Consider the following 25331-nt stretch of genomic DNA (forward strand, 5'->3'; position numbering starts at 1 on the left):
GCTATATAACAGTGATTTCTTACACCTGTTCTGGAAAGGTAAGATTCTCCCACACAACAGTGGAATAAATCACCCTTGGGTTGCTCTCAGTCAGATGCACGTCTTCTTTTTCATCTTGTTGGCTTTGCACTCTGTGCCATGCATACAACAGAGCTTTCCACATGCACGCATGGCTTGGTGTCAGCACTTATTGCTGACAGTGCATGCCCGTAGGGAACATGGCACAGATGACTTCTACTCCCCCAGACTACTGTAATGGAAATTACTATGGCTGAAGGGCAACACATTTTTTTCCCCCATTATGAAAAGTACAGTGCGATTTTCTTCCCCCCCAGACAGAATGCAAATAATCCAGCGCTGCCAGCCTTGCGTGGGCTGATGAGCTTTGGCCCACAGCCAACATCCCCTCCCCACTCCCAGGTATGCAGGAACAAACAACCAGGCCCTTTCATCACCACCCAAAGCCAGTGGGAGTGCATTGAGCTGGGAGCATTGCTGAGCAGCTGCCCCATCCCTGCTGCCAATTCCAGTCACGACATCTGTCCCAGGGCTTTGGGGGATGGGATGCTATGAGAGCAAGTAACACTAGAAGGGCTTTGAAGGTGGTAATTTTATAACCACTCATTCAGTCTCTTCAATAGCACTTTCTAAAGTCAAGTGTTGAGGTGAGAGAGAAGGTGTGTTAGAAAGAGGGCAGGTCACCACGACCCAGAGCATGGCATGCCAGCAGATCTGAGCCTGCTCAGGCCCTTCTTTCTAGCATCACCACGCTTACTTACTTCCTACACTCCTCTCACTGTCATTTGTACTTACTGCCCTCATGTTTTCTTTAGGTCATTCTTTCTCACATCCCTTGATCTTGGTTTCAACTCTCATCTTCTATTTTGAAATAGTTCAGCATTCTTCCCACAGCCAAAGGCAACAAGATGGACAGGCATATAGACTTAGCTTGTTTAACCTACATAACCCAGGCATTAAACCTATGTAGACTATCTATATTACAGCAATTACTTCCACTAAGGTTGTTAATCTAGATTCATTACTTTAGGTTACGATGACCTATACAACAGGCTCAAAACCCATTTATCCTATTTAGAGCTTGTCTCCTGCCATGAAATGTCAGCAATGTTTGTTTATGATTTGGGCAGGCTTTAAAAATCAAAGTAATTACCACTCTTACAGTGGTAAAAGCCCACCACAACACCTGTATACACTAATAGCTATAGCCCTAATCCTCCAGTTGGATGATGAATGCAATGGCTAGTGAAATACTGCAGCCTGCAGTGGTGCCTGCATACCAGGGAGTTCTGCTGACAAGTTTCAGCAGGAATGATTACACCTCAGGCAGCTCAGGATTCAATGCATTGGATGGCTCCTGGCAGTACCATTACTTTCCATTTATTTATCCTAATACTTCTAAGTGATGGAAAAGAAGAGGAAAAAAAAGAACAAAACTTGTTAATCTGTGTCACCTTGCAAGAGTCAAGACCTCTTGCCTGAACACTTCTCCTTTGAAGAAATCTAAGAAATCTGCCCAAATCTATTTCAGAGTAAGTCTTCTGAGTATTTGTGTTAATGTGATGACTCCATTGGTTCTTGGAAGTCAGCTGGATTCCCAAAATTTTGCAAAACACAGCCATAGAAAGGCTAAATTAAGCAAAACTTTTACCAGAAAGGTTCCCAGAAGTGGTCTCTTTGCCAAACTCATTTTTGCTCCAAACATCTGTAAGTTCCCAAGGACTCACATACACAGATGGGTGCTGATGGCCAGCTGTAAGCCAGTTCAAAAGAGCAAAGCGTGACCCATTTTAGTTCTGCTTCTGGTTTTGGGTTATTTTGATATTACCGAGACCTGAGAGTTCCCTGCTAGCATCCTCTTGACAAAGAATGTGTACAGCAGAATGCAACTTCTTAACTATATGCAAAACCATCCTTCTGCAGGCCAGGGCACTCATTTATAGGAACTTAGAAGTCAACCTCTCTCTTCTCAGGATAACAGGGAGACAAACTGGCAAAATATGGAGATTTCTCCAACATTCACATGTGCTTTCTGGTATGAAGTCATTCCAGCAGTCACATATTTTAAATCACTCCACTCAGAAATAACTAAGCTTTTGATCGCACACATTAAATGAGAAAAAGCAGCTTCTTCCTCCTCATTGCTGTGTTTGGCCTCTACTAATGAAAAATTGGCTTTAGAATTGTTACATAGAGATGGATGTTATGCTATTTTTATGGCTTTGGCATGAACTACAAAAGTCCTGCATAAGCTTCACCAAGGTACCAGCATCAGGCAGCCAGATGTGGAGCAGCAGGTCTGCTCACTCTCTTACTCAGAGCATGAAAGCATTTTTGGGATTAATTCCCATTCCCATACAAGTTAATAACAATCCTTAGCAACCCACCCCGGTTCTGGGTGGATAAACCACTGGTTTTACCCAACCCCAAGCCCCTTTCCAAAGCCCTCATTTGAGCACCGTAACTCTCAACACTTCAACTGCCTTCCTTGCCTCCAACCACACACATACAGCCTCATGCACCTAGAGCTGCAGAGATGGTCCCTCAGCAGATGGCCACCAAATCTCACTCACCACAGCTTTCTCCCACAAAGATGCCTGATATTTCACTGTCTTCTCAGGTTGCAGTGCAAAACTAGAAGCACTTACCAGACATGCTGTCATCAAGGGGCCCATAGAGAGGGAACTAGAATAAAGTTGTTATTAAAAAAATGAAGACTTTATAACTCACCTTTTGTTTCACCAAGGCTACATATCTTAAAACCAATTGCTCACATTAACGAAGACAAGATGTGAGCAAGAGAAGTAAATGCAGACTAGGAGAATGGGAGCCAGAGATGGGCCAGGTAGGAAGTGGCAGGTAGCGTTTACTCCTCAGTCACAACATGCATTCCACAGGCTAGAGCAGAGGGAGGTGCATAAAATGTTTTTAAATCATGATTTTTGCTGAATATAACCTCTTTTAAACTACATACATAGGGCTTTCAATATTTACTTACCTGATTAGAGTGTAACTGATTAGGTGTTATTTGTTATTCCCACTGTTGGGCCGCAGCCACATTCTTCAGTTTTCTGATGCTTTTCATTAGACTTGAATTTGAAAACAGGCTCAAGTTATGAATTTAAGTAGATCAACCATCATGCCATTTCCCTTGTTCTCCTCCCACTCCCAAAATAGCTTCATCCCTTAAGGAAGGGAAGGAGCACAGCATCTGGACACTGATCCCTGAGAGCAGGAGCTGCATCCGCTTTAATACAGACACAAGCACTTTGGCCACAAAACTCCCTTAATTTATTCTCCTGTTCTCATAGCCACCAGCCATTTTCAGCTTGGATTATTCTCAAGTTAAGCCATTAACAACAGAAAAATCACCTTTATTGTTGCAACTGTTAAACGACAAATAATTCAATAATGTTACAATTATCCTTAAAAAACAGAAGTACAGTCCCCATAGGAATGAAACACTAGCAACCTTTGAGCCCACAATCACTTGGGACTGGCTAAAGCACCTTCCTCATTAGGTGAGGAGGTATAAAATAGCTATTTAGAACATAAGTTTCCCAAGAAATAAAAGTTAAAATAATTTAAAAATAAAAATCAAATCCTACAGGTGAACACCTAGTTTAATAGGTCTGCAACACAAAAGGTAATATTTCTGTTAAGGAAGCAAAGGAGAGAAATATTTGCATTTTATAACTGCTGCCAAATAACGCAGCAGTGATTAAGGATTGTTATGAATATTGCCACATAAAATGTGAACTGGCTGCCAAGGGGAATTTGGGTTTATAATGTTTGCAAGCACCTAAGGGCCAAACTCCAGCCAACCCAAGTTATAGCTCAACTGATGCAAAGTGGAAAACAAACACCTCCATCCAGGACTGAGACAAGACGTGTCAGGCAGTTCCCTCACTCTGAAGACAGCCAGGATTCAGCCTTGCTGGTTGTAGCAGTCCCCAGTAGCATACAAGGTCAAGACAGAGCCAGAAGAGTCAGAGCAATCCATTTTATTGTACATTTTGAGGCAGATCAAAGAGTTTTGGGAAGTAAATAAAAGGTAGAAATGGACAGAGATTGAAACAGTCATAGACTTCCTGAGCGAGAAACATTTGTTGTTGTACTTTCCTGAAAGGATGGCATAAAAAACATCTATGAGTGGGACTGATATAAGGAGGAAAGCCACCATACATAAGAGCAATAGTAACAACAAGGTGTACAGGAAAGGAGGATTTCCAAACCAGGACACAAATTGAAACAGCGAGCGAAGTCTGCAGAGCATCCTCTGGGCACAAATAGAGTCTGGTATTGCTGTATGAGGTACACGAAGGAGACAGAAGTTTACAAACACAAGTTTAATTGAATTTTGATCAGGACTATGTAATCATAAGTAGGATTATGACAGAAGATGAGAATATGAGGATAGGAAAAATGCTCCTATATTGAAAGCCCAGAAAATAACAGCTTTTCCTCTTCATCACATGAAAGGAAGCAAAGCAAGATACAGGGAACTCAGGGACGGGGCTTGTTCCAGAACATTACAGCCTTACAAAGCCAAGTGATGCTAAGAAGGGGACCAGGTAGGAAAACAGAGTACTGCTCAACTTCAGGTGTGAGAAAGGGTTCTATGGAATGCTGAGGAGGGCAACCACAAATGGATTCAGGAGGAGTGACCAAAAGCACAAGACTCACAGGACAAGTGAAAACACAGGAAAAAACAGGCAAGTGTTCAGGAAAAAGTGAACAATCATGAATCTTCATTAACCACAAAACTGAATAAAGTATTATCTAGAGAGAAGTGAGATCAATTTACTAATTAATACGGATAAAGAAGCAGAAACAGCAAAATAGGCTAAACAATGACATGAAGTTAGCAGCCAACACCACTGTTATTAGTAATACACTACAGGAAAGAGATGTTTGGCATCGTGGTGAAAATCTTCATCTGTCTTTGTTCATTTCCTCTCCCCCCATGCTATTTGTGTTGCTCAGTCCAGAGAGGACACATCATAAACATCACAACAATACTTCACAGAACTTGGGCAAAAAAAGTCAATCATTTCTCAGGTCCAACAGCAAGAGAATCACAGAGAAAGGAATACTGAAGCTGCAGTGAAAAGGACGTACATTAAACATTTATAAGTCTTTCAAGTGATGGGAATATGCAGCTTCTAAGGTTTAGAAAGGTTGTGAACTAAAAGATTAAAAATCAAGTTAGATATCTGTCCACGTGTTGGTATTGGTTGTTGAAGCAGACAAGGGCTATATAACCTCATAAGATAACTTACACCAAAGACAGACAGGGAAACACTGCAGTTACTCCAGAAAGACCATTCCTGTGTTTTCTATCTGTTTATTCACCATTTTCCTGAACACTGCCCTTAACACAGAGATTTCACTCCACTCACAAGGCGACTCAAACTCCACATACCAAAGGCAGTACAACAATTAGCAGAGCCCTAAAACAGAGTTCTTTCCACAGTGATCACAAATCTGATAAATGCCAGTAGATACCTTAGAGGTCCTCATTCTCAGCTTCTGATGCCCTCAGCGCCTTTGGGACGGACTCAAGTCCCAGTGACTTACTGACTAAGAAGTCATAGAACCAGAGTGGGAAGTAGCAGAAGATGCAGAGCAGCACATAAGCCCCTTTGCCAGGGGTGTACAAGCCGTGCGGTCGCTTGGCGAGCAGTGCATGCAGAATGGAGCTCAGCACCGGGGTGAGGTCAACATCACAGTACATAGGGATATGCAGCAGGTAGTTTTTCAGCCCCAGCAGGTAGTCCCTGCCATAGTCCTGCTGCACGTCCACTGAGAGGTGCTCCACCAGCTCTTTCTCCTGCTTCACCCACAGCTCTGATGTGCCTTGGATACCTGCAGCAGTAACGCAGTGGTTGAAAGTGAGTTTGGGGTTGATTATAAAAAAAAATTAAGCCATGATTTGAGGCAGTAAGCACTCCCCACCACTGAGCCCCAAGGCACAGTAGTTCTGAACTGCATAAGGGAAGAGCAAAACACCTGGTTAGTTACACCTGCATGGTGTTAATACACTGTTCTGTTACCAGCTCTACTCAAAAGAGGCAGTATCTTTTCCCTCCCATGTCATTCTGTCCTTACTCTTTTTTTAAACAGGTATTTCTAATTAGTGTTTATTAATAGGAGATTTCATTGAAAGAAGAGAGAGGCAAAGTAAGATGGGCAAGATTAAATCGGGTTGGCCCAGTGCCTCTCTTATGAGAGGCACTGGTATTTTAATAACCTGTTTCATGAAGAATGAAGCTTGTATTAGATTAAAACAAGTTATTTTCATCATGTAAGAATGAAAGCAGTTGCTTTCCAATGCATTTATTGCATAAATCATGAATTAAGCACTGCAAATAAAGACCTATCTTTAAATAAATATTTACAGCACCAACACTGGGACTTGTCTTGACAGGTGAAGTTCCCATCTAAGAGTCTGGCAATAGTACAGCAGATTCCTGAAGGTAGAAACCTGGGGATATTGGCAGAGCCCATTGTCACACGGGAAGGGAAGCATTCAAGGGAGAGAGCTTTTATGAAAAGAATACATGTTTTGCTTTTCACTGGCATAGGAATTCTTTGTGAAGTCACCAGAACTTTGAGTAGGCAGTACTGAGCATGTTTGGGGGTTTTTTTTGGCCTCCCCCCCCCATCCCCCCTTCCAGAGGGAGGATACAGAGAGATTCTGAAGACAAACTGTGCACTATCACCTGAAAGGTATAACAAGATTACAGTATTGTTTAATACAGACCTCTGCTCAAGCACTTCCACAGCAAAGAGTTCACCCCTCTGCCCTGGATCACAAGGCAGAGATATGAGACCTGGATGGGAGCAGCAGTCAAAAGTGCACACACCTTAATTTCTGTAATCAACATGAGGAAGAGGAAAGTGCTGAGACTCATTCAGAGCTCTCCTTGAGCACATGAGACTGCGGGAAAAGAGAGGCAGGAACTATCTAAAGCATCAGACACCAACCTGTTCTGAAGCCTGATGGATGAATTGCAGCAACTTTGATTCCCCATTTGGAAAGCTCCTGCCTCATTACTCCAGAAAACATGGACAGAGCTGCCTTTGATGCTCCATATGCAGCATACCTCGGTAGCGGAATGCCTCCTGCAGGAGCAATATAAACATGATAAAGCTTAACACTGGCTCTTTCCAGCCTTTATTTCAGTGATTTAAAAGGAAGATTATAGCACAACCAGAATTACGTGGCTCTCACTGAGGTTAAAGACAAGTCGGTGAGGGAATCATTTCTTTCTGGAGGTTAAAAAAAGTGCGAGCTGTAAATTAGCAGCTGCTTATAGCATTTATGCTCAGTAACTCCTTGTAAGATATCATCTACAGCAGAAAACATGAAGTGTAATTTGCAGCACTCTTTACCCTCAAATGCAATACAACGGCTGGTTTCCAAAACACAGATAATGCTTTACTTCATATAAACAGTGAAAGGATAGATTAATACTGCTATTCCTGTTGTCAATAGCATGAATTTCAAGCTCCTATTATAAACTACAGTTATAACAGAGCAAGTAATCTCAACTCCAGCTTTACAAAACCAGGCACCCCTTTTCCTCAGGCACACCACTCCTGCTTGCATCGGCAGCCCAGCAAAACCTCTGGGACAGCCTCCATTTCAGGCATAACATTCTGTCTGAGTATATTTGAAGCTTTAAAAGAGAATCTTTGAATGTAGGCAAACTTCCTAATCAGCCACCGGTGCCATTTGTTGAGGTTTTTGGTTTTTGTTTTTTAACTGTAAGAACCAGGATACTACAGGAGCTCCACATGCAGAATCATTCCTGGAAAAGAAGTCAGGCCAATCATACGTTAATTTTTCTCCTGTATGCAACTGAAAAAAGATGAGTTTCAATTGGTTTGAGCCAATTGAATCACATATGCTCTCCCTCTCAGGTCAGGGTAACCTCAAATCCAGTTAATGTAGCTCTCTGCAGGCAGGAATAGGCTCAGCACAATCAGACCTCACTAACTTTTCTGCTAATGTTTTACCAAAGGACCCTCAGACCCCACGTTGAGAGGAAGCTATTTACCCAAATCAGAACATCTGTGAACATCTATAGTTTAAGCAAGGTCATTATTAACTCCTTTAACAGCAAATTATTCAGAATAGGAAAGATCTGTTTATCCCTGCAAGACAGCTTGAGGACTTGTGCCAAGAATCAAGACATCTGCCACAAAACACCTAAAATACAGGCTTCACTTGGGTGTTCAGAAAGCAGATCTGTCCTCTGTTTCTGAGCTTGCAAGGGCAATGGTCCCTCATTAATAAAACAATTTAAAAAAAGCAAGACTTCATTGCTAGCAATGAGCCATTAAGATGTGTTTGCATGTACAAAAGCATTCCTGGAATTGAAAAAAGAAGATGACAATGCCACAGCCAGGCTGATGCCACATCCTTGAGGTAAGCCACAAGCAGAAGGTAATGCCTTGGCAATACAGCAGGATTCAAGTAGACACAAACTGCACACAGGTGAGAACCCAAGCAGACAGGACAAAGGAAAAATTAGAAAGCAGGTGATATGGGAAACCCTGAAGAGGTCTTGCAAGGATACCTTCCAGCATCATGATATCGTGTGCTAGCAGGTCTCATTTTCAAATGAGCCAACAGCAGAGGAGCAGGAATGCTATGAGATACTGCTATTACCCCCTCTCCTACACCTTCAACTCAGCTGTCATCCCAGAACAGAAGGTTATATTATAAAGGCATATATAGTAAATGCAAATGTCATGGATTTATCCCAAATCTATTTCTACTTTAATTTCAATCCACTGTATTAAAAAAAAAAAAAAAAAAAATAGCCCAGCTGAGCAGGTGGCTGTAACCAGCCTAAGTGGAAGAATACCTGTCCTAGCATAAGTCAAAAAACCTTTGGGCATCACCATGGTGTGGCTCAAGGGTGCACAAACTGAGGTGTTAGCAGACTTCTACTGGAATGCGTTCTAGAAAATTGCCCATCTTCCTAGAAGAAAATCAGAACTATCCCTCACAGCAACTATCACCCACAACACAAGAACAGAGTTTTATAGTTCTATATAGCAGTTTATTTTTTTAATTATTTTAAACTCCTCTTCAAGGGCTGATTTCTGAAAACAGCCTACTCAACAGAAGCCTGCACTGATTACCTAAGTACTAATTCCTTGGGCATGTCTATGGGCGAGACCAACCAACATCTTCCTCAGCACTTATGCCAAGGACCTCAATTGCTTTTCCTCTGTACCAGACCCTCCCTTGGTGCTCTCACTCAGCTCACCTGTCATGCTGGACATGTTCACGAGCCTCCCCTGGGATTTCCGCAGTAGTGGCAGGAAGGTCTTGGACACCTCTACAGCCCCAAAGAAGTTCACCTCCATGCACTGCCTGTATGTGTTCATAGGCAGCAGCTCACCATCAGCAAGGAAGCCCAGGATGCCTGCGTTGTTCACAACTCCCCAGAGCCCTGGGAATAGGAGAAAACAAAAATACACACGCCTTAGCTGCCACAGACTTTGGGGTGGAAATAACCTGCATACGTAAGACACGATGAAGCCAACAGGTAAGAGACAGGTTAGTATCCCATACAATGCCACAAAAGCTGTACCTGTGTTTTGCACTTTCTCTGAGACTTGCAGGTAGGCTTCCTTGACTTGGGTGGGATTGGTTATGTCCAGCTGTAGGAGAGAGAGCCTCTGGGAACAGGTCCGCCTCAGCTCCTCAGCTCCAGGACCATCCTTGTTCAAAACTCCAGCAAACACAGTGAACCCCAGGTTATCCAGGTATTTGGCCAACGCGTGTCCAATCCCAGAGTCACTTCCTGAAAGAACCCAAGGACAGAGAAGACACTTCAAGTCTAAGTCATCATCACCACTAACACAGAGGGAGGCAGCTCTGATTGAAACCGCATACAGATGTAACCAAAAGGAAGATGAAAGGAAATGACTGAGATGCATGAGAGCAGAAAGAGAGCAGAGAGTGTAAAGAGGTGAGAAGCTGGTCCTTCATATGTTCAGTAAATACCAACAGAACATCCTCTCCTCACTCAGAGCTGAGAGTAACTGCTTACTCTGTCCCACAGAGATTTTAAGACTCATTCCTTACACACAGAAGAAATAAAGTTGATTTAATACAGAACACAAACTGAAACCTGATAAGAAAGTACCTAGAAAAAAAAAAAAATCCAGATTTTAATGTGAAATCTCATCTGGACAAAGCATTATATAGGGCATTGCAATTCAATTGAATTATATATCTTAATTCAAGAAGTTGTGTTGTTTTATTCAAATATCTACCCTCTGAATCATTCTGATGAATACTTTCAGCCGCAGGCTACCACCAAGCTAAAGCTAAGCAACTTTGTCTTTAGCTGCAAAAGGATTCAAAGCTTTCAAGCCTTAACGAAACTCCAGAAAGGCATTTTTAGGCTAAACCAAGTTACACCAGCTATTTGATTTGTGCAAACTTGCATCAGATTTATTTTTTTTTTTTAATCTTCTCTAGTATCAGACATATTCCTAAACTTTGTAAATGCTTACATTTACATATAAAGCAACAAACTGCCAAATGCACAAGACATCACTAACGTAAGTACACAGCAACAATCAGGCTCATACAGATCCTCCCACTGAGTAAGCCCAACTTCCAAAGCCATTTGCAGCATGGGTGGAAACCCTCACGTGAAACAAAGGGATGGGACTTCAGTTGGATTTTTGCCTTTTCCTCATTTCCAAAGGAGGGCAAGTCTCCCCATGTAACCTTACCAGAAAGCTACGAGGGTTAATCTGCAATTCCTGTACACAAAGGCAGTTATTACAACCATTGATAATGGACCAGCTCCTGCACTCATAATCCTCAGTCAACAGAGCTTGAGTGCCAAGGAGACTCATCTTAACTCATGCTAGATCTCTATTTCTGGGCTTTATCTCCTACATGAGACTTTAGTACTGAAAGGTGGAAAAGAAATTAATTCCAGGTGATTTGGAAGAAACATGTACTCAGTGCTTGGATCAATCAGCACGAGATGTTGAAACAAATTACTCATGCTCTGTTGAATCCCTTCTTTAAAGAATGCTTTCTGGCATTTTTGAAATCCACCATTTGTTGACAATGTACCAGACCATGACATCCATCACATTTCACTTCTCACAGCCCTGGTCTGGAAGAAATGAACAAATCTACATTCCTGGAAATCCCTAGGAAACATGAGGAGGCCTGCAGATACCTCAAAGACGTGATGGATTTCTGGTTAAGCAGGGGTGCTCTGTCTTTCTCTCTTCTGCTGAGAATTAGATTTCTGGCTCAAATCTCAACTCCTCCATCCTCTCCAGTAGGGACACAGACATGGAGCTGCATATTCCACAAGAAAAAGCCCTACAACACAGCTTGAATTGGGGAGCGAGCAGAGGAATTAGAGATTTTCCCCACAAACAAAACAGCCATCTGTGAATCACTAGAAAACTTGCTTTAAGAGAGGAAGTCAGTATAGACTGCAACCAAGTCATTACTAAGAACTTCTCTTCAACTCACCCTGAGCATCATGAACACAGGGCACCATTTCCCCAGGAATGGAAACACCAACTGAGCTGGAGTAGTTCATCCCACTCAACACACACAAAAAAATCAAGGCAAGAATTTCACAATCCTGCCACCCTGCATCTTCAGTTTGGGTCTATAAAACCCAGTTGTGCCTGGGGCCACAGCTGCAGACAGCAAAGCACTCAGTCCCAGCATGAGGGTAAATGGAAATGTTCCATCTGTGTTTCAGACTGCTCACACACCTGCAGCTGCTTGTGTGAAAGGGCATTTGGACAACCAGGCTGGCAAGTTGCTGGTGTGAATTACAAACAGCAGCAGCACACGATGACCAGAACCACATCTGAAAGCCCCTAGAGAAGCACTGAGGTCACCGTGTGCTCCACCCAGAGGCAGCCGTGGGCAACATGGGGCAGCTGCAGCACTCCATACAGGGATGGATGGTGCAAGGAAATCATTTCCCATGAAATACCTGCCTCAGGTCTCTTCTAAACTGGAGAAAAGGACCCAAAATTGATTTAAGGGCACTGTGCACCTGTGTCTTCTCTCACAAAAGCTGGGGGAGGGTGGTAAGCGCTGCAGGCAGAGCAACTGGGAATCGCATTGATTAAAACTTTCATTTTGATTGAGGAGGGTCTGATTGATTGCATACCATCTGGATTCAAGAAGACCCAGAAGAGCTTCTGCAGCTGCATCATCTGCCAGAGGTGTCTGAACTTGCATTTGTTTGGGACAGTTGCAGCACAGGTACAAAGAAAGCAGATAGTCGCTGCATCATAACCCTGAGCTCTTCCCTGCCTGGTACTGTTTTAACTCTGGCCCTTTAGAGATAAGCTCTGAAGTGTTCCCTGAAGAACTGCTGATTTGACAGCTCACACAGAGCAGCACTGCCCCTTCCCATGCCCAGGGTCCCTCTTCACCCTGGCTGTGAAAGAAAGAGAGGAAATCCCATGCTTGCCCTGTGCTCCAAGTTCTGTATTTAATCCCCACAGCAGTGCTGTCAGGGAGCTGTAAATTACCTCCAGGAGTCCCTATAAAACAAAGTGAAATACTATAATAAATAGCTCAATCATCCAAAGCGACTTGACTCAGCTTTCCATAGGGAAAAGCAGAAAAAAAGTGTTTTGTTTTGTTTTTTAAAGTTAGTGCAAGAACGAGTAGGTGGGCTTTCCACTTCAGAAGACTAATTAACACAGACAGCAACACTGAAAGTCTCAGAAGAAACAAGAGTACAGCCACAAAACTACAAAAATGCCACCCCTGAAAAACAAAGGGGGTTCTGAGTAGCTCAGAGTGAAGTCATTAGCTCCGAGCTTCCCCTGCCAGGGGGGCAAATCACTCACTCCTAAACACACTTTGTGTCATAGAGACAGCACCAAAGCAGTGCCCTGAATTACAGGCACAGTGTACACAGTGCATCAGAAGACAGCGGTACCTCAGCATCCAGTGCAGCAAATTGAAGTAAGGCATGAGTGGAGTCTTTTGAGGGCTCCCAGAAATTAACATCTCTCCTCAACAATTAGCCCATTGTAAGTATTCTCGTGGGCTTTCTTTCCAACCAGACATTTTCACAAGCATATCTGAAAAGCTACTTGTAAGGATTAAATGAAATACTTAAAATAATGGCATCTGTTAAGATGTTTTTTTACTTAAGTTCAGAACGAGGAAAAAAGAAAGAAAACAAGTCCAGAAAATCAAGTAAAACAAGAAGAGACTAGAAGCACTGCCTATAAGCACACATTTCAGAGAATTCCAACCTGAAGAGCAGAAACTTTTCCAGCACACCATCATGCAAAGCCCATCTTTGTTCCCCGAGCCCCTTACCTGTGATGAGCACGGCTTTGTCACCCACAGGTAGTGGCCCTGCATCCAGGTATATCGAACAGCTGAGCCATGTACTGCAGAACACTATGAGCCCCCAGCACATGCCCAGCACGGCCACACACAGCAGTCCCAGCAAGGCAGGCAGCACAATTCGGAGCAGCACATGGGCTTTGTATCTCCTCTTGGCCAAGCAAAGCCCAAAAAGCACAGGGATGGCCACACAGAGCCATCCCAAGGGGCTGCTGGGGAGAACATCCATCACCCAGGCACCAGGCAGGAAGGCAGAGTAGGTGCTGGTGGTTGCAGCCCACTTATATAGGGGCAGGGTGAGGGGTGGGGCGGGGAGAGGGGACTGTAAAGGTTTGACATAATCTCACTCACCCTTGGCATCTGCAACAAGCAGGAGCCTTCTGGCTTTTCTTACCTTTTATTCCTACTGTCTGACAGCTCCACCTTCTGCATAATGTGCTGGCTGGGTAATGATTGACAGCAGTGGGAATGGACATGATGCAGCAAGCACTTGGCTTCGGGAAAAAATTCCCCACCATATGCTCTGTGTGTCCTTAAAGTGCATTTCCCTAGAGATGTTAAAAAAAAAAAAAAAAAAAAAAAAAAAAAAAAAACCTGCTTGATTTACTGGGATGAAACCATATGAAAACTTTGGGTGTAGTTTCTGAGGAGTTGGGTGTGATGGGGAATGGCAGGGTAGGATGGCACAGGTGGTGCTGCCATCAAGTTAAGCAATGACATATGGCACACCTGTGGGGAGCTCTCAGCCCGGCTCCATTAATGTTGATTAAAGCAGGAAGTATCCCTTCCATACCCTAAGCAAGCCAAAAATACACATGCAAACAATTCACTGTATTTGAGAGATCTGACATCTATGGTGGTGTACTCTGAAGGTTGTTTAAAAAAGAAAAGGGTGTTGTAACAGTCATCCAGCTACAAGGCGTGAAATGCACTTCAGGCATGTTATCTCTGTAACAGACCTTGCTAACTGGTCTGAGATCACAACCAGCCCATAGGATGCAGCTATTTGCAGACAGCCCTGCTTCAGACACAGGGAGGTGGAAGCTCAGGGCACAGACCTAGCATGGGACACAGGCATGTTTCCATTCCGTTATTCCTCTGTGGTTTTATGGGATGGTAAATCTATTGACTGTAAATTTTTACAGCCAGTAAAAACGTTTACATACCTCTATATGCAGTTTACATTAGAGATGAGGTCACTTTCTTAAAGGAACATCACCCAGATGAGGTCTGCTCGTCATTCACTGCACTCTGAGCACTCATCCACCCACCCTTCCACCGCAACACTCTCACAAAATGCGACCTATTCTCACTCACCTCTGCCATTTGCTGCTTCTGCTTTTATTAGCATGGTGGCCCATAAGTCAGCTCTACCCTACTCTCTTTGCAAAGATTTCCTTGGAGAATTCTGGTTTTCCTCACTGACTGGTCTTTACAGTGTGATTTAGGTGGCCGCCGATGTGGCAGCAGTGAAAGCATCAGCTCACACGCTGGAGGATACACGAGCTCAGGTTTTGGCACAGCACTGTGCTGTCACAACTCCCGTCTGTGCCCACCGAGGTGCAGAATGAGTGGGGGGTCTGTGTCTGAAGTAATGCTGAATCTGTATTTTGAATGCAAGATAGAAGCACTGAAGGCCTTGGGGCAACTTTTAATGAGGCTGGCCACGTGCTCACCCGGTAGTGGGGGAATAAAATCAAATGCATACATGGTTCACACCTGGGGCAAGTCACTAAAGGACTTCCCTGAAAGAAGGGAATGATCTAGAAATGGCTGAGACGTGTTAACGTGGAGAACCCACCTCAGGTACACTCAGCACGTTCTCCAGCACCAGCACAGGCAGATTGCAGCTTGATTTTTCAGCACAGTTTTTGCAGTGAGCAAAGTTTTACCATCTCATGCCCCCGTCCATTTCAAGAAAGCACTCACATTCCTCTGTTTGATTTCAATGTGTCTCTGCTCCTCACAGCTGTACATCAACACAGGACTGCAACTGAGTTTGCATAATTTCCTATTTCTCTGTGCTGTGCCTACTTATGCTGTGAATATTCATCCTTACCTCCCCTCCTTCTTGACAGTTTTGCTGATGAGGATGGGGCTCCATCTTACAAAGAGGATGGATTGGGCTAATTGATTTTGAGCTAAATTGACTCTCTTTCTTTGCCAGGATATTTATCCTTCTTCCTAGCTTTCCAGAGCCGTCACACCATAGCTCAGTGTCCTGTCCCCTTATGCCCCAGAACCCTACCTATTCTGAAGTCTGAACACTGCTTGCACAGTCAGCCCACGCAGATGTCAAACAGCAGAATAGAAGTGGGGGTCAAGCATGCCCACTGTACAAATCTTCATGCTAAGTGACCATTTTTGAAGGGCAATTAATTGATGGCAAAAGAAGATGCCTATCACTGCCAAGTGCCCCTGCTTCACATGCTTTGTGCACATTTGCAGCTCCATTTCATGTTCTGCAGGGCACTTCTTGTCTGGAAAATAATTCCAGCAGAAAATACTTCAGAATTTGTTTCACCAAATTAATCATTAAATGAGACAGGAAGATGTTGTTCAGGATTAAATACATATATGAGTAGCAATAATATGAAATGATTTACTTTGATTGACTACAGCTTCTGAGACTCCATACATTTGGATTACATACAGTGGATTTAATGGCTGTACAAGCACTTTCAGGCTTACAGTCTGGATGTGGAAATTAGTGAACTTTCCTACACAAAACTTATTTGGGCAAAAAGACTTGGTACTTACAAATATTACCAAACTCCTATACAAAGGCTGAGATAACCTTTTGCCTTCAGCAAATTCTCTGTCTCTTCATGCACTCAACTCAAAACACAGCACTTATCCCAGTAAAGACAATGGAACTGTTCAACTGCCTAAAGCTAGGAGTATAGCCAAGTACCTTTGTGAATTAAGATCTCTGAAAGCACAGACGTGTACTGAACAGTGCAAAAAAGGGTTATGTGCATCTGGAAATAATGCTGTGTAACCTCTGCTTTGTCGTCAACTATTGAGATCGTAGACCACAGGGAAAATTATTCCTGTAGAAAGAGGTATGTATTATGGAAAATCAAGAAATACCTCTTAGTTACTGGAAATATTGTCTTTAGAAACACAGTAATTATAATTGTAAAAACTGAGAATTCAGACATAGGTGGTGATCCCTTAAGATCACATGGCAGTGAAGAAGTAGTTGCAGCTCATCCACAAAACCTAAAAGTGCTATAGCTAGTGATGGTTATGATAATAATAACAACAATAACTCCCTCAGATAAATCTCCTGTTAACTTTCTCAAGTACAAGAACCTCAGAGTGAGCAACTTCTGTAGCCAGGACTTACAGATTCTTTTGGCAGGTACCCACACCATGCATACCTTAGCTTTATATGACCATCAAAAAAAGCAATTGCAGCCTGAATGAATTTCTCATGTGAATTCAGTGCCTGCAGCAGCTGTACCTGTGAAGCAGAGGGTCATACAGCCATAGGCTGTAAGTTCTGCCTTGCTATTAGCATGAACTCCATTCAACCTCTGTAAATTTTCTGCAATAGACAAAACATCTCTAATCAGAGAAATAATTTGCAAAGGATGTTTTCTACTGTTTCTTTCAAGAACAGTTGAAAGAGGATTGCACTCTTTCCAAAATAAGTCATTTTTTATCTAAGAAAATGCCGCTATCTTTCCAAAAGAGGATGGAATAATTAAAAAATAAAGGCAATTAGGTATCTTAAGGGAGTCAGCCAGGAATCATCTCTACATCATCCACATGAGAAATGACACTTGCCTGCCTTTCTTCTGTCACCACTATCATGAAACGGCTTTCACTGAACCACCAGTGTTAGAGAAGTATCAGTTTATCTCAGCCCACTTCTCTGACAGCAACAGAGCCTTCCCTAAAATCCCCTTTGCACTGTGCCTCAGTTTAGGATCAATAAGGATGTAAGCTGTACTCTGGATTGGAAGATTAGTTTGTTTTCCCAACTATATTTTTATGATATGAACTCTATTCCTTCCATTTCCCTGGCACTGCCTTCGTGAACTTAATGGTAGCATCTGTGAGCCCAGAATACAAAGAATTTCCACCTTTCACACAGCCTTCTTGTTTTATTTTGCTGGTGCTTCAGGAGCAGCCAAGATTTCCCTCACCTTACTATGGAGAGTTTCTTAACCATAGGTCATATAGACCCTACGAGCACTTCAACAGCAAAAAATACTCTTTGCATCTTTTTTCTGTAACTTTTCCTCTCCACCCACACAGAAGTCACATAATTTTCACCACAATTAAATTCATTAAGGAAGCACACTGAAAATTAGGCACAGATAATCAAAAGTGATATAAAGCAAGAGCAAACAAACCGAGTCGCTAAGACAGATAACTTTAGTGATGGAATTACAGCAGTCCCAGCACAGCAGGGCTTCCAATGACCACAGTAGATCATTAGTTCCCACTGAAATCTGGGCCCTACAGCATGGTTGGACTACGTGATCTTGGTGGCCTTTCCAACCTTGATGGTCCTATGATTCTGTGATCTGTGATGCACCTTCCATCCATCTGCATACTCTTGACAACTTCTCCTCTAAACAGAATTCATTCCTTTTTAGCATTTCCTCAGAGTTTGAGGTGCACACGGAAATGAAAAGAGATGAAAAAGGAAAGATGATTCAAAAATCATTAAGTGATCAACCATGACAAAGTGCCACCTGCCCTAAAAGCATTTCTGCTTTCTGCCACTTGAAGGACGAGTCCCTCGCTTTGGGAACACAAAGCCATGCATTTTTCCTGTTGAGGAAGCACGACCTCAGTCTGTGTTTAATCAATGGCTTACATTGCTGCTTTGATTGAATGTGTTTGCTACATACCGAATGCCACCCATTTCTCCTTCGATGTTGCTGATCTGAAGGGCATTCCTGCGGCTTCTCAGTGATGTCTGTGCTGCTGGTGAACTGCTGCAACTGCTGTCAGTGATGGATGTTCCTCCTTTGGAGCAGGGGACAGGCTAGATGACAACTCAAGGTCCTTTTTGGGGTCTGGGGGAGGTTTTGATGGATCTGTGGCAGGCAGTATTTTAGCTAAACCTCATTTTTTCTCTAGACAAGCAGCTAACTGTGGAAAATCTTACGATAAACGTCATTTTGTTCTGTGTTGTATTTCTCTTCATTATACTATCTCAGATGTTTTATTTGGTGGAGTAACCTTAAATCCTGACTCAAAAATTGTCGGCTTGTAATTGTATCTTCTCCCATTAAAATCACTGTGACTATTTGCTTATATAAAATTCATCAGATGATTTAATAGCTTCCAAGGCTCCAAATGCTTATTAGGTTTAAACACTTCCTGAGAACCCACACCCACACTTGTGTGAATTCTTAAAGATAAACATTGACATCGTGCACCAGTAAAGAACATAAACATTCAGATGCATGTATCTAAATGTGCAAGCCTGCAGAGTTAGAGCCTGTCAGAAAGATCCTCTCCACACAGATCTGATATGCCCTAATGGATTCATGCAAATGAATACACACCCTAAAATTATTCCCTGCACTTTCTAGGTGAAACAGTTTTCAAGTGCCACCTCTATGGATGTCTCCATGTTTTGCAGCCAGTATTAAAACACTGCCAAGCCCCAGGAGGGGCACAGATTCTATGGGAATCAGTACACATGTGCACCAAACAAATCACTCCCTGCATGAGATTCATTCCTGAGCTGCAATTTATTTTATTAATACTGTAAACTGTCACATGGCTTTATTTTTTTAGTCCAAATCTGCTTTTTAAGAATGTTTATGAAAGCCTTAGGGCAAGCCTCTCTCATGGTTGATCGCATGCAAACTTTGCTTGAATCACCAAGAGCTATGCACATGTAGCTTCAAAGGCAGATTTGGGACCTATAACTTTAATTCATCCACCAAACGGAGCTCCAGAATCCATTAAGGAAAAATAACTAGTAACCATCTGTCTTTATTCATCAGACTGAAAGCAGTCAATCAACCCTAGTGGACATTTTTACTTTCTTCCATCTCTCAACAGCTTTGAGCACAGATGCAGCCTTTCCATAATTAAGCTGATCACAGCATTTCCTAGACAGATTAATTCTGGAGAGCTTGTCAAAAATGTCAGATGGCATACAGGTCCTGCATCTTGCCCCCAGAATATATATATATATATATAAACTTACGGATACAATTATTACAATTAACAGCGATCTATAGCCCACATCATTAACCCACCTCAATGACCACAGCGTTAGGAGAACCTGTTCTCCATAATGCATTCGTTTGCTTTTTCATTTGCTGCAACTCGGGACACCACCTCTACAATGAACAAATGTGTCTGGGAACAGAACTCTACGCAGGATGCACAGAGTGAGCAGAAGGCAGCTGCTGAGCTGTGGCTGTACTGCTGAAGAGCAATAACCTCTGCAAAGTCACATGCACAACCTGAGGGTGTTCTCAGCTCTGGGATTTATACTCTAACAAGCTGGAATGTAATTAGACAGTTCACACCTAACAACTCTTCTAGAAGTGTTTTTAGGGAAGTTTTCAGATGTGTGAGATGGTTTCTATTAACTTCACAGTGCTATGCACAGATATCGAAGGCGGCTTTGTATCTCCATGACTATTAATAATGAGCTGATACAAGTTTTCAATTTTCTTTTATTTTCTGAGTTATAACATTTTAAAGCAGCGAGTATTTCCAACTCTCAAGGATTTTATGTTACTTGTTAAATATTCTGGTATTCAATTTAACTTTATGATCCAATCTATAGACTGAGACCAGGATTTGCAAGTAGCAGCCTATGAGCAATTCTTGCTTCCCTTAAACTGGGTTTTTATTTTATTTTTAAATAAAGTAAAAACGCGGGTCAAATCTATCTTGGTGCTATTGAATTAGAATTCCAATATCATGTAGAAGTGTAAAAGTTCTTGCCCTTTTATCTGGTGACAAAGAACTGATGATCACTACTGCTTTTGATCAAATGATGTAGTCTGAAAAAAAGTTGTACAAAATAAGGAGAGGCTGTTCCAGAGAATGACTCTAGAGAAGAGAAAGGCATTGTGCTTTCAAAGTGGTCATGAAAATGAGACCACAGGAAGTGCTGACAGAAGTGAGTAGATACTGGCCAAACTTTGGGATCCAAATTGCACACATGGAATCTGCTTGTGTATTTAGGAACATAATTTTGCTTCCATGTGTTTCATTGCTTATGTATCATCTGTCAGTCTTTCATCCCCACAGATCTATTCCAACTGGCAAATGGAGATGAGGCACCCAAATGTACAGGGAGAAGCAGGCAAGTATTCAATATTCTTAATACCACCTCTGGCAGGAATCTAAACGTCACAAAAGCGAGGCTCTTGTTTGGGTTTGAAGGCACAGTGTGTCAGAACGTGAACCAACTTGCCAGCAGAAGCTTCAAATCCTAGTTCTTCACCCAGGCTGCACCCATACTATCATATAAATGTATCTACAGATACAGTACGCAACCTGCTTCCATTGCACCACAGCCATCTTTCAGACAGAAACTGCAGAAAAAGCACCAGCGAGATGCTAAGCCGGCTGAGATCATTTGCAGGATGCTGTTTGACAGAACTGCTGCAGGTTCAAGAGCACAGCTCATTTTCTGTAACTGGACAGATCCGTCAACCCATGACTTAAGACAAGTGTAACTGTAATACAAGTCACAACTCAAAGGATGAAAGTGCAGCCACAGAACACAATAGAGGGGAAAAAATGACTGCCTCAGCCTTTCTTAGCATGCTGGTGTAGTCTCAGCATGATGCACTAAGCAGGCTATAGACACCTGTATATCTGTGGTACACTAAAGATATGTTCAGTTTAGCCTTGATTTTTTGCACTTAATCTTCCTCTTCTTACTCCCCTAAAGAGCAAAGTAAATGCAAAGTTCATACTTCCCAGCACCTTCATCCCAAGGTATGGTGGGATGCCGTAACTTCAACTGTTGTAGCTAGAAGAAGCCAGTGGGCAACCAGTTATAGAAATTTAACAACTCAAATAATTTCACAATTCTGGCTTTACAAATGTCAATTATGTAACACAACAATGATGTGCCGTTGCACCAAGATTAGCTACAGAAGCTGTAGAGCCAAAGGCAGCAGAGAACCCTCCTTCTAGCATAATCTACAATGATTGCAGGCCTGCCTCAACAATTATGGAAGGCTTTTTCTCCACAGGCAGATAACACGTGATGGAAGGTGGGATGACTCTGCCTGATAAGCTGTCACATGTGTTACTTCCATGTGATTGACCACCTGAAGGACAAAACAGCACGAGAAACACAAAGAGTGAAGTCTGTTTGGCTTTTCTATTAATGAAGTGGGCACTCAATGGATTCAAACTGCTTTGCCAGAATATTCTTAAAAGGCAACATCAGTGATTGACGTGGGGAAGGATTTTTAATAGATGACACTTTCTCTTAGAAAGTGCTAAAATGACAACTGATGGAACAGACATTCTTATGATAATAATGACTGAGAGCTGTTAGAGCTGAAAATGTAAACTGATTGACCAATTTTGCCCTATGTATGTCATTTTATTCAGCTACTGGATGACTCCTTGGCAACACAATTTGTATGTGTGCATGTGTGACTTCCAGATCACATAACAGACATGCAAAATTGTCATTATACAAGATTCAGTTACTAGAACATATTGTTCTTCTAAGTCATTCAGAAGAATAGTTCCATTTATACAGCTTGTCCACAACACACTGGATGTTTGATCCTTATACATACCTGCAACAAGCAGTGAATTAAGCCATTGTGTATTCTGGAATTAATCCAGGACAAAAATCACATTATAGCTGGCTGGATACTTGTTAAAAGATAAAGGATAAATACTATAAATGCAAAGCTTGGTCAGAATTCTTTACTGCAAAAATTGAACAAAAATTCAAATATTCGGGAATCCAAGTTATTCCGATTTTGCTTCCCTCACAAACGTAGAAAAATCAAAATTTGTTTTAACCAGATGCTGCACCAACAATTTTGTTAATTATGAAAATTCAGAGCAAGAATGCCTTGCAGTTAATTGCATTACTGCCACCCTCTCATACTCCCGGTGGAAAAGTTCCCACTTTGAACATATCCCTCATGTTACCGTTTCAGGACAAAACATGTCCAAATAAGACTTCTGCACAGAAGATAAATGCATTTGACAACTTGCTTGTCTGTGTAACTTTTGTAAATTTACCCCATTGCAGAGATAAGGGATTCATCTTGCTTTGCCAAAGTATCTGTTTACAACCTTCAGCATTTCGGGATCTGAATAAATCCATTTCAAAGGAGACCTCAGTTTGGTGCCAGAACCACTTGGTTTGAAATGGTTCAGAATAGAGTCCTACATCAGGACATGATAAAATATTAACAAATTCTGAATTCTACAATCATTAATTCCACAGAACAGATAAACGGCCTCACAAAAAAATAAGAAAACAGTGTTGCTGTAAAAATGAAGATGCCATTAAGTAACCTTAGAGAGATTATCTCATTTAAACATGGTTGAAACAAGAAAGAGATTGCACCCCTTTTTGAAGCTGTTTTCCTTTCCTTTACTTACATGTTCAAATTCTTACTTAATCCTTCCTCTGCAAAAATTAGCTCATTTTTGCAATGCTTTCAAGGTAATTGCAGAACTAAAACAGGCAGCATCATTTTTAAGCCAATGCCTGTTCTGCTGTCTTGCCAGACAAGTGGAAGAAGAAGTGCTTAGACCTTGAATACAGTTTCATGAAATGAAAGCACAATAAGAATCATTAAGATTGGAAAAGAGCACTAAGATCATCTCATCCAACCATCAGCCCATCACACCATGCCCACAAACCATGTTCCTGGTTTTACATCCACCCTTTTCTTGAAAACCTCCAGGAACCTACCAGAAATAGGTTTGAAGACAGACAACATCTCCTCTGCAAATGTTCCACTGAGAATCCCACAGAAATGCTACGAGCTGAGACTTGGGACAGTAGACAAGACACATCTCTTCTACTCTCAGCTCCAGTACCTGCAGAAAATTAGCACAGTACAAGACACAGACTAAATGACATATCTGCCTCCAGTTTATGGTACATATGATATAGCACATGATTATCTTGTGAAGCCAAAACATCCTTTACATCTCTCTACATGATCAAAGTAGTGTGTCCAACCGTCAGTTGGATGTTCCGTGCCAGTGATTCATAGCACACTGACATCATCTTGGTTTTGCTAGCTATGTGGGTAAGATTTCTGCAAACCTATGGATAGTGAAATTAAATTATAATTTACTACAGCAGGGAACCCGTATCAGTGTGGTAAATCAGGGCAGCTGGATGCACTTGAAAACAAATCAGACAATTACTGAAATGTAAGTGTGTAATTCTGTTCCAAAGGAGTTGCCTACTTAACTTATGAGAAGTCTTGCTTTAAGTGATTGAATTAAAGACATTCAGAATTGCATTCCAGAACCTGTCCTCCTCAATCTGAGAGTAAAAACATCTGTGAAGGTCTCTTCTAGAACACTGTGCTCGTCTTTTCATCAGATGTTTCTCAATGTACTCACTTTTAAAGCATACAATTGTTCAGGTATGAAGGGGCTCAGAGCTTTGGCCCTTAGAGTCCTGTGTGCTTACTCTGCATTACTGAAATCATTCATGAAAGAAAGCCACAGGACGGGCTAAAATTTGGCTTTTTAACTACAAAACTGAATGACAACTTTTCCAGTTGTAGTCAAATCTGCCATTCTGAAATGAGGAATGACTGCTTCCTACTATGTTTTGATGATTTAAAAAAGACCATTTCTTACAATGAGGGATAAAACTGAGAGTGGTTTAAGAGCAGAAGTTTTAGTTTAATTACAGTTTTCTTATATTCATAACATTAACACTAATTATGAGATAAACTGACTCAATGACCAGGCAGAAAGTAAGAAAAAGCAGAAGGCAGACAAAGAGGTCTCAGTCCTGCAATCTGCCCTGCATGAATGAACCACAAAGTCCAGAGGATAAACCTACGTTCTAAGGTTAACCTATTCAAATGCAAGGATTTAGCAACATAAGACAGAATGCAAGGTCAGAAATGCAGTTCAGGAAGTACAAATCTCTTTGAGCTACCAAAATAAAGTGGCTAACGTGGAGTTTCCATCCCTGGATATATTCAATACCAACAGAGCTCTCAGTAACCTGCTCTATCCGGCCCTGCTGTGTGCTTGGAATTGAACTGGACAAACTGAGCATCTCCATCCCTGCATCACCAGTATTCCTCATCCCTGGAGACACTCAAGGTCAGGTGGACCAAGCTCTGAGCAGCTTGACTGAGCTGTAGATGTCCCTATTCACAACAAGGAGTTGGACTAGATGGCCTTTAAAGGTCCCTTCCAATTCAAACATTTCTATGATTCAATGGCTTCCTATCAACCAGTTCTGCAATATTCCACTGAAACACAATCTGTTTTCTCAGAGAACGGAAATCAACTGGCATGACAGTGTATTCTCCACTCATCTGCAGCATATGTTCCATGCCAGATATTGCCATTTAAGAGTCACATAGGTTCACTTGTAAGAAATAATAGTTCTTAGAATCTGCTTCGCTTTAATTCTTGCCAGGCATCAATCAAAATAAATCGTGGTGTATTTTGTCTACTTCTCTCAAGGTTTTGCAAAATGGAAGCTCACATGTTTTAAGTAGTTTTGACAGATAATTCACTTCTTGTGTTTCCTGACATTCCCCAGGTGACTCACATTTCTCTGAACGAAAAAGGGAAAATACCACAAAACAGACTTTGAGAGTATAATTCTGTGCTGTCTTCCTCTTACTGCTCATGCAGGATGGCTGGTGCTCAACTCAGAAGCAATCAATTCTGTTGAAGTTAGTCACTGTGATGCATTGCTTCCTCACTAACAAAAACTTTT

At 42.0% G+C, this 25331-nt stretch overlaps 1 protein-coding gene across 1 annotated transcript; it reads right to left on the minus strand.

Annotated features, from left to right (window-relative positions):
- Positions 1-4007: 4007 nt before the first annotated feature.
- Positions 4008-13759, minus strand: HSD17B2 (hydroxysteroid 17-beta dehydrogenase 2). The gene is made up of 5 exons (XM_052685890.1): positions 13385-13759; positions 9633-9845; positions 9306-9491; positions 7009-7146; positions 4008-5886 (listed from the first exon to the last, which is right to left on the minus strand). The coding sequence occupies exons 1-5, from the start codon at positions 13641-13643 to the stop codon at positions 5528-5530; spliced, it is 1155 nt and encodes a 384-aa protein (XP_052541850.1). The 5' UTR covers positions 13644-13759; the 3' UTR covers positions 4008-5527.
- Between the last annotated feature and the right edge of the window lie 11572 nt (positions 13760-25331).

The sequence above is a fragment of the Tympanuchus pallidicinctus genome, unplaced genomic scaffold, assembly GCF_026119805.1.
Source record: "Tympanuchus pallidicinctus isolate F22 unplaced genomic scaffold, pur_lepc_1.0 scaffold22, whole genome shotgun sequence".
In the NCBI taxonomy this organism is placed as follows: Eukaryota; Metazoa; Chordata; class Aves; order Galliformes; family Phasianidae; genus Tympanuchus; species Tympanuchus pallidicinctus.

Excerpts from the sequence above, each read along its gene's own strand:
- HSD17B2 (XM_052685890.1), bottom strand. The coding sequence starts at position 13,643 with ATGGATGTTCTCCCCAGCAGCCCCTTGGGATGGCTCTGTGTGGCCATC. Across the intron at positions 9,846-13,384 it reads CAAAGCCGTGCTCATCACAG|GAAGTGACTCTGGGATTGGA; the intron begins GTAAGGGGCTCG and ends GGGTTCTTTCAG. Across the intron at positions 7,147-9,305 it reads GAACATGTCCAGCATGACAG|GAGGCATTCCGCTACCGAGG; the intron begins GTGAGCTGAGTG and ends TTGCTCCTGCAG.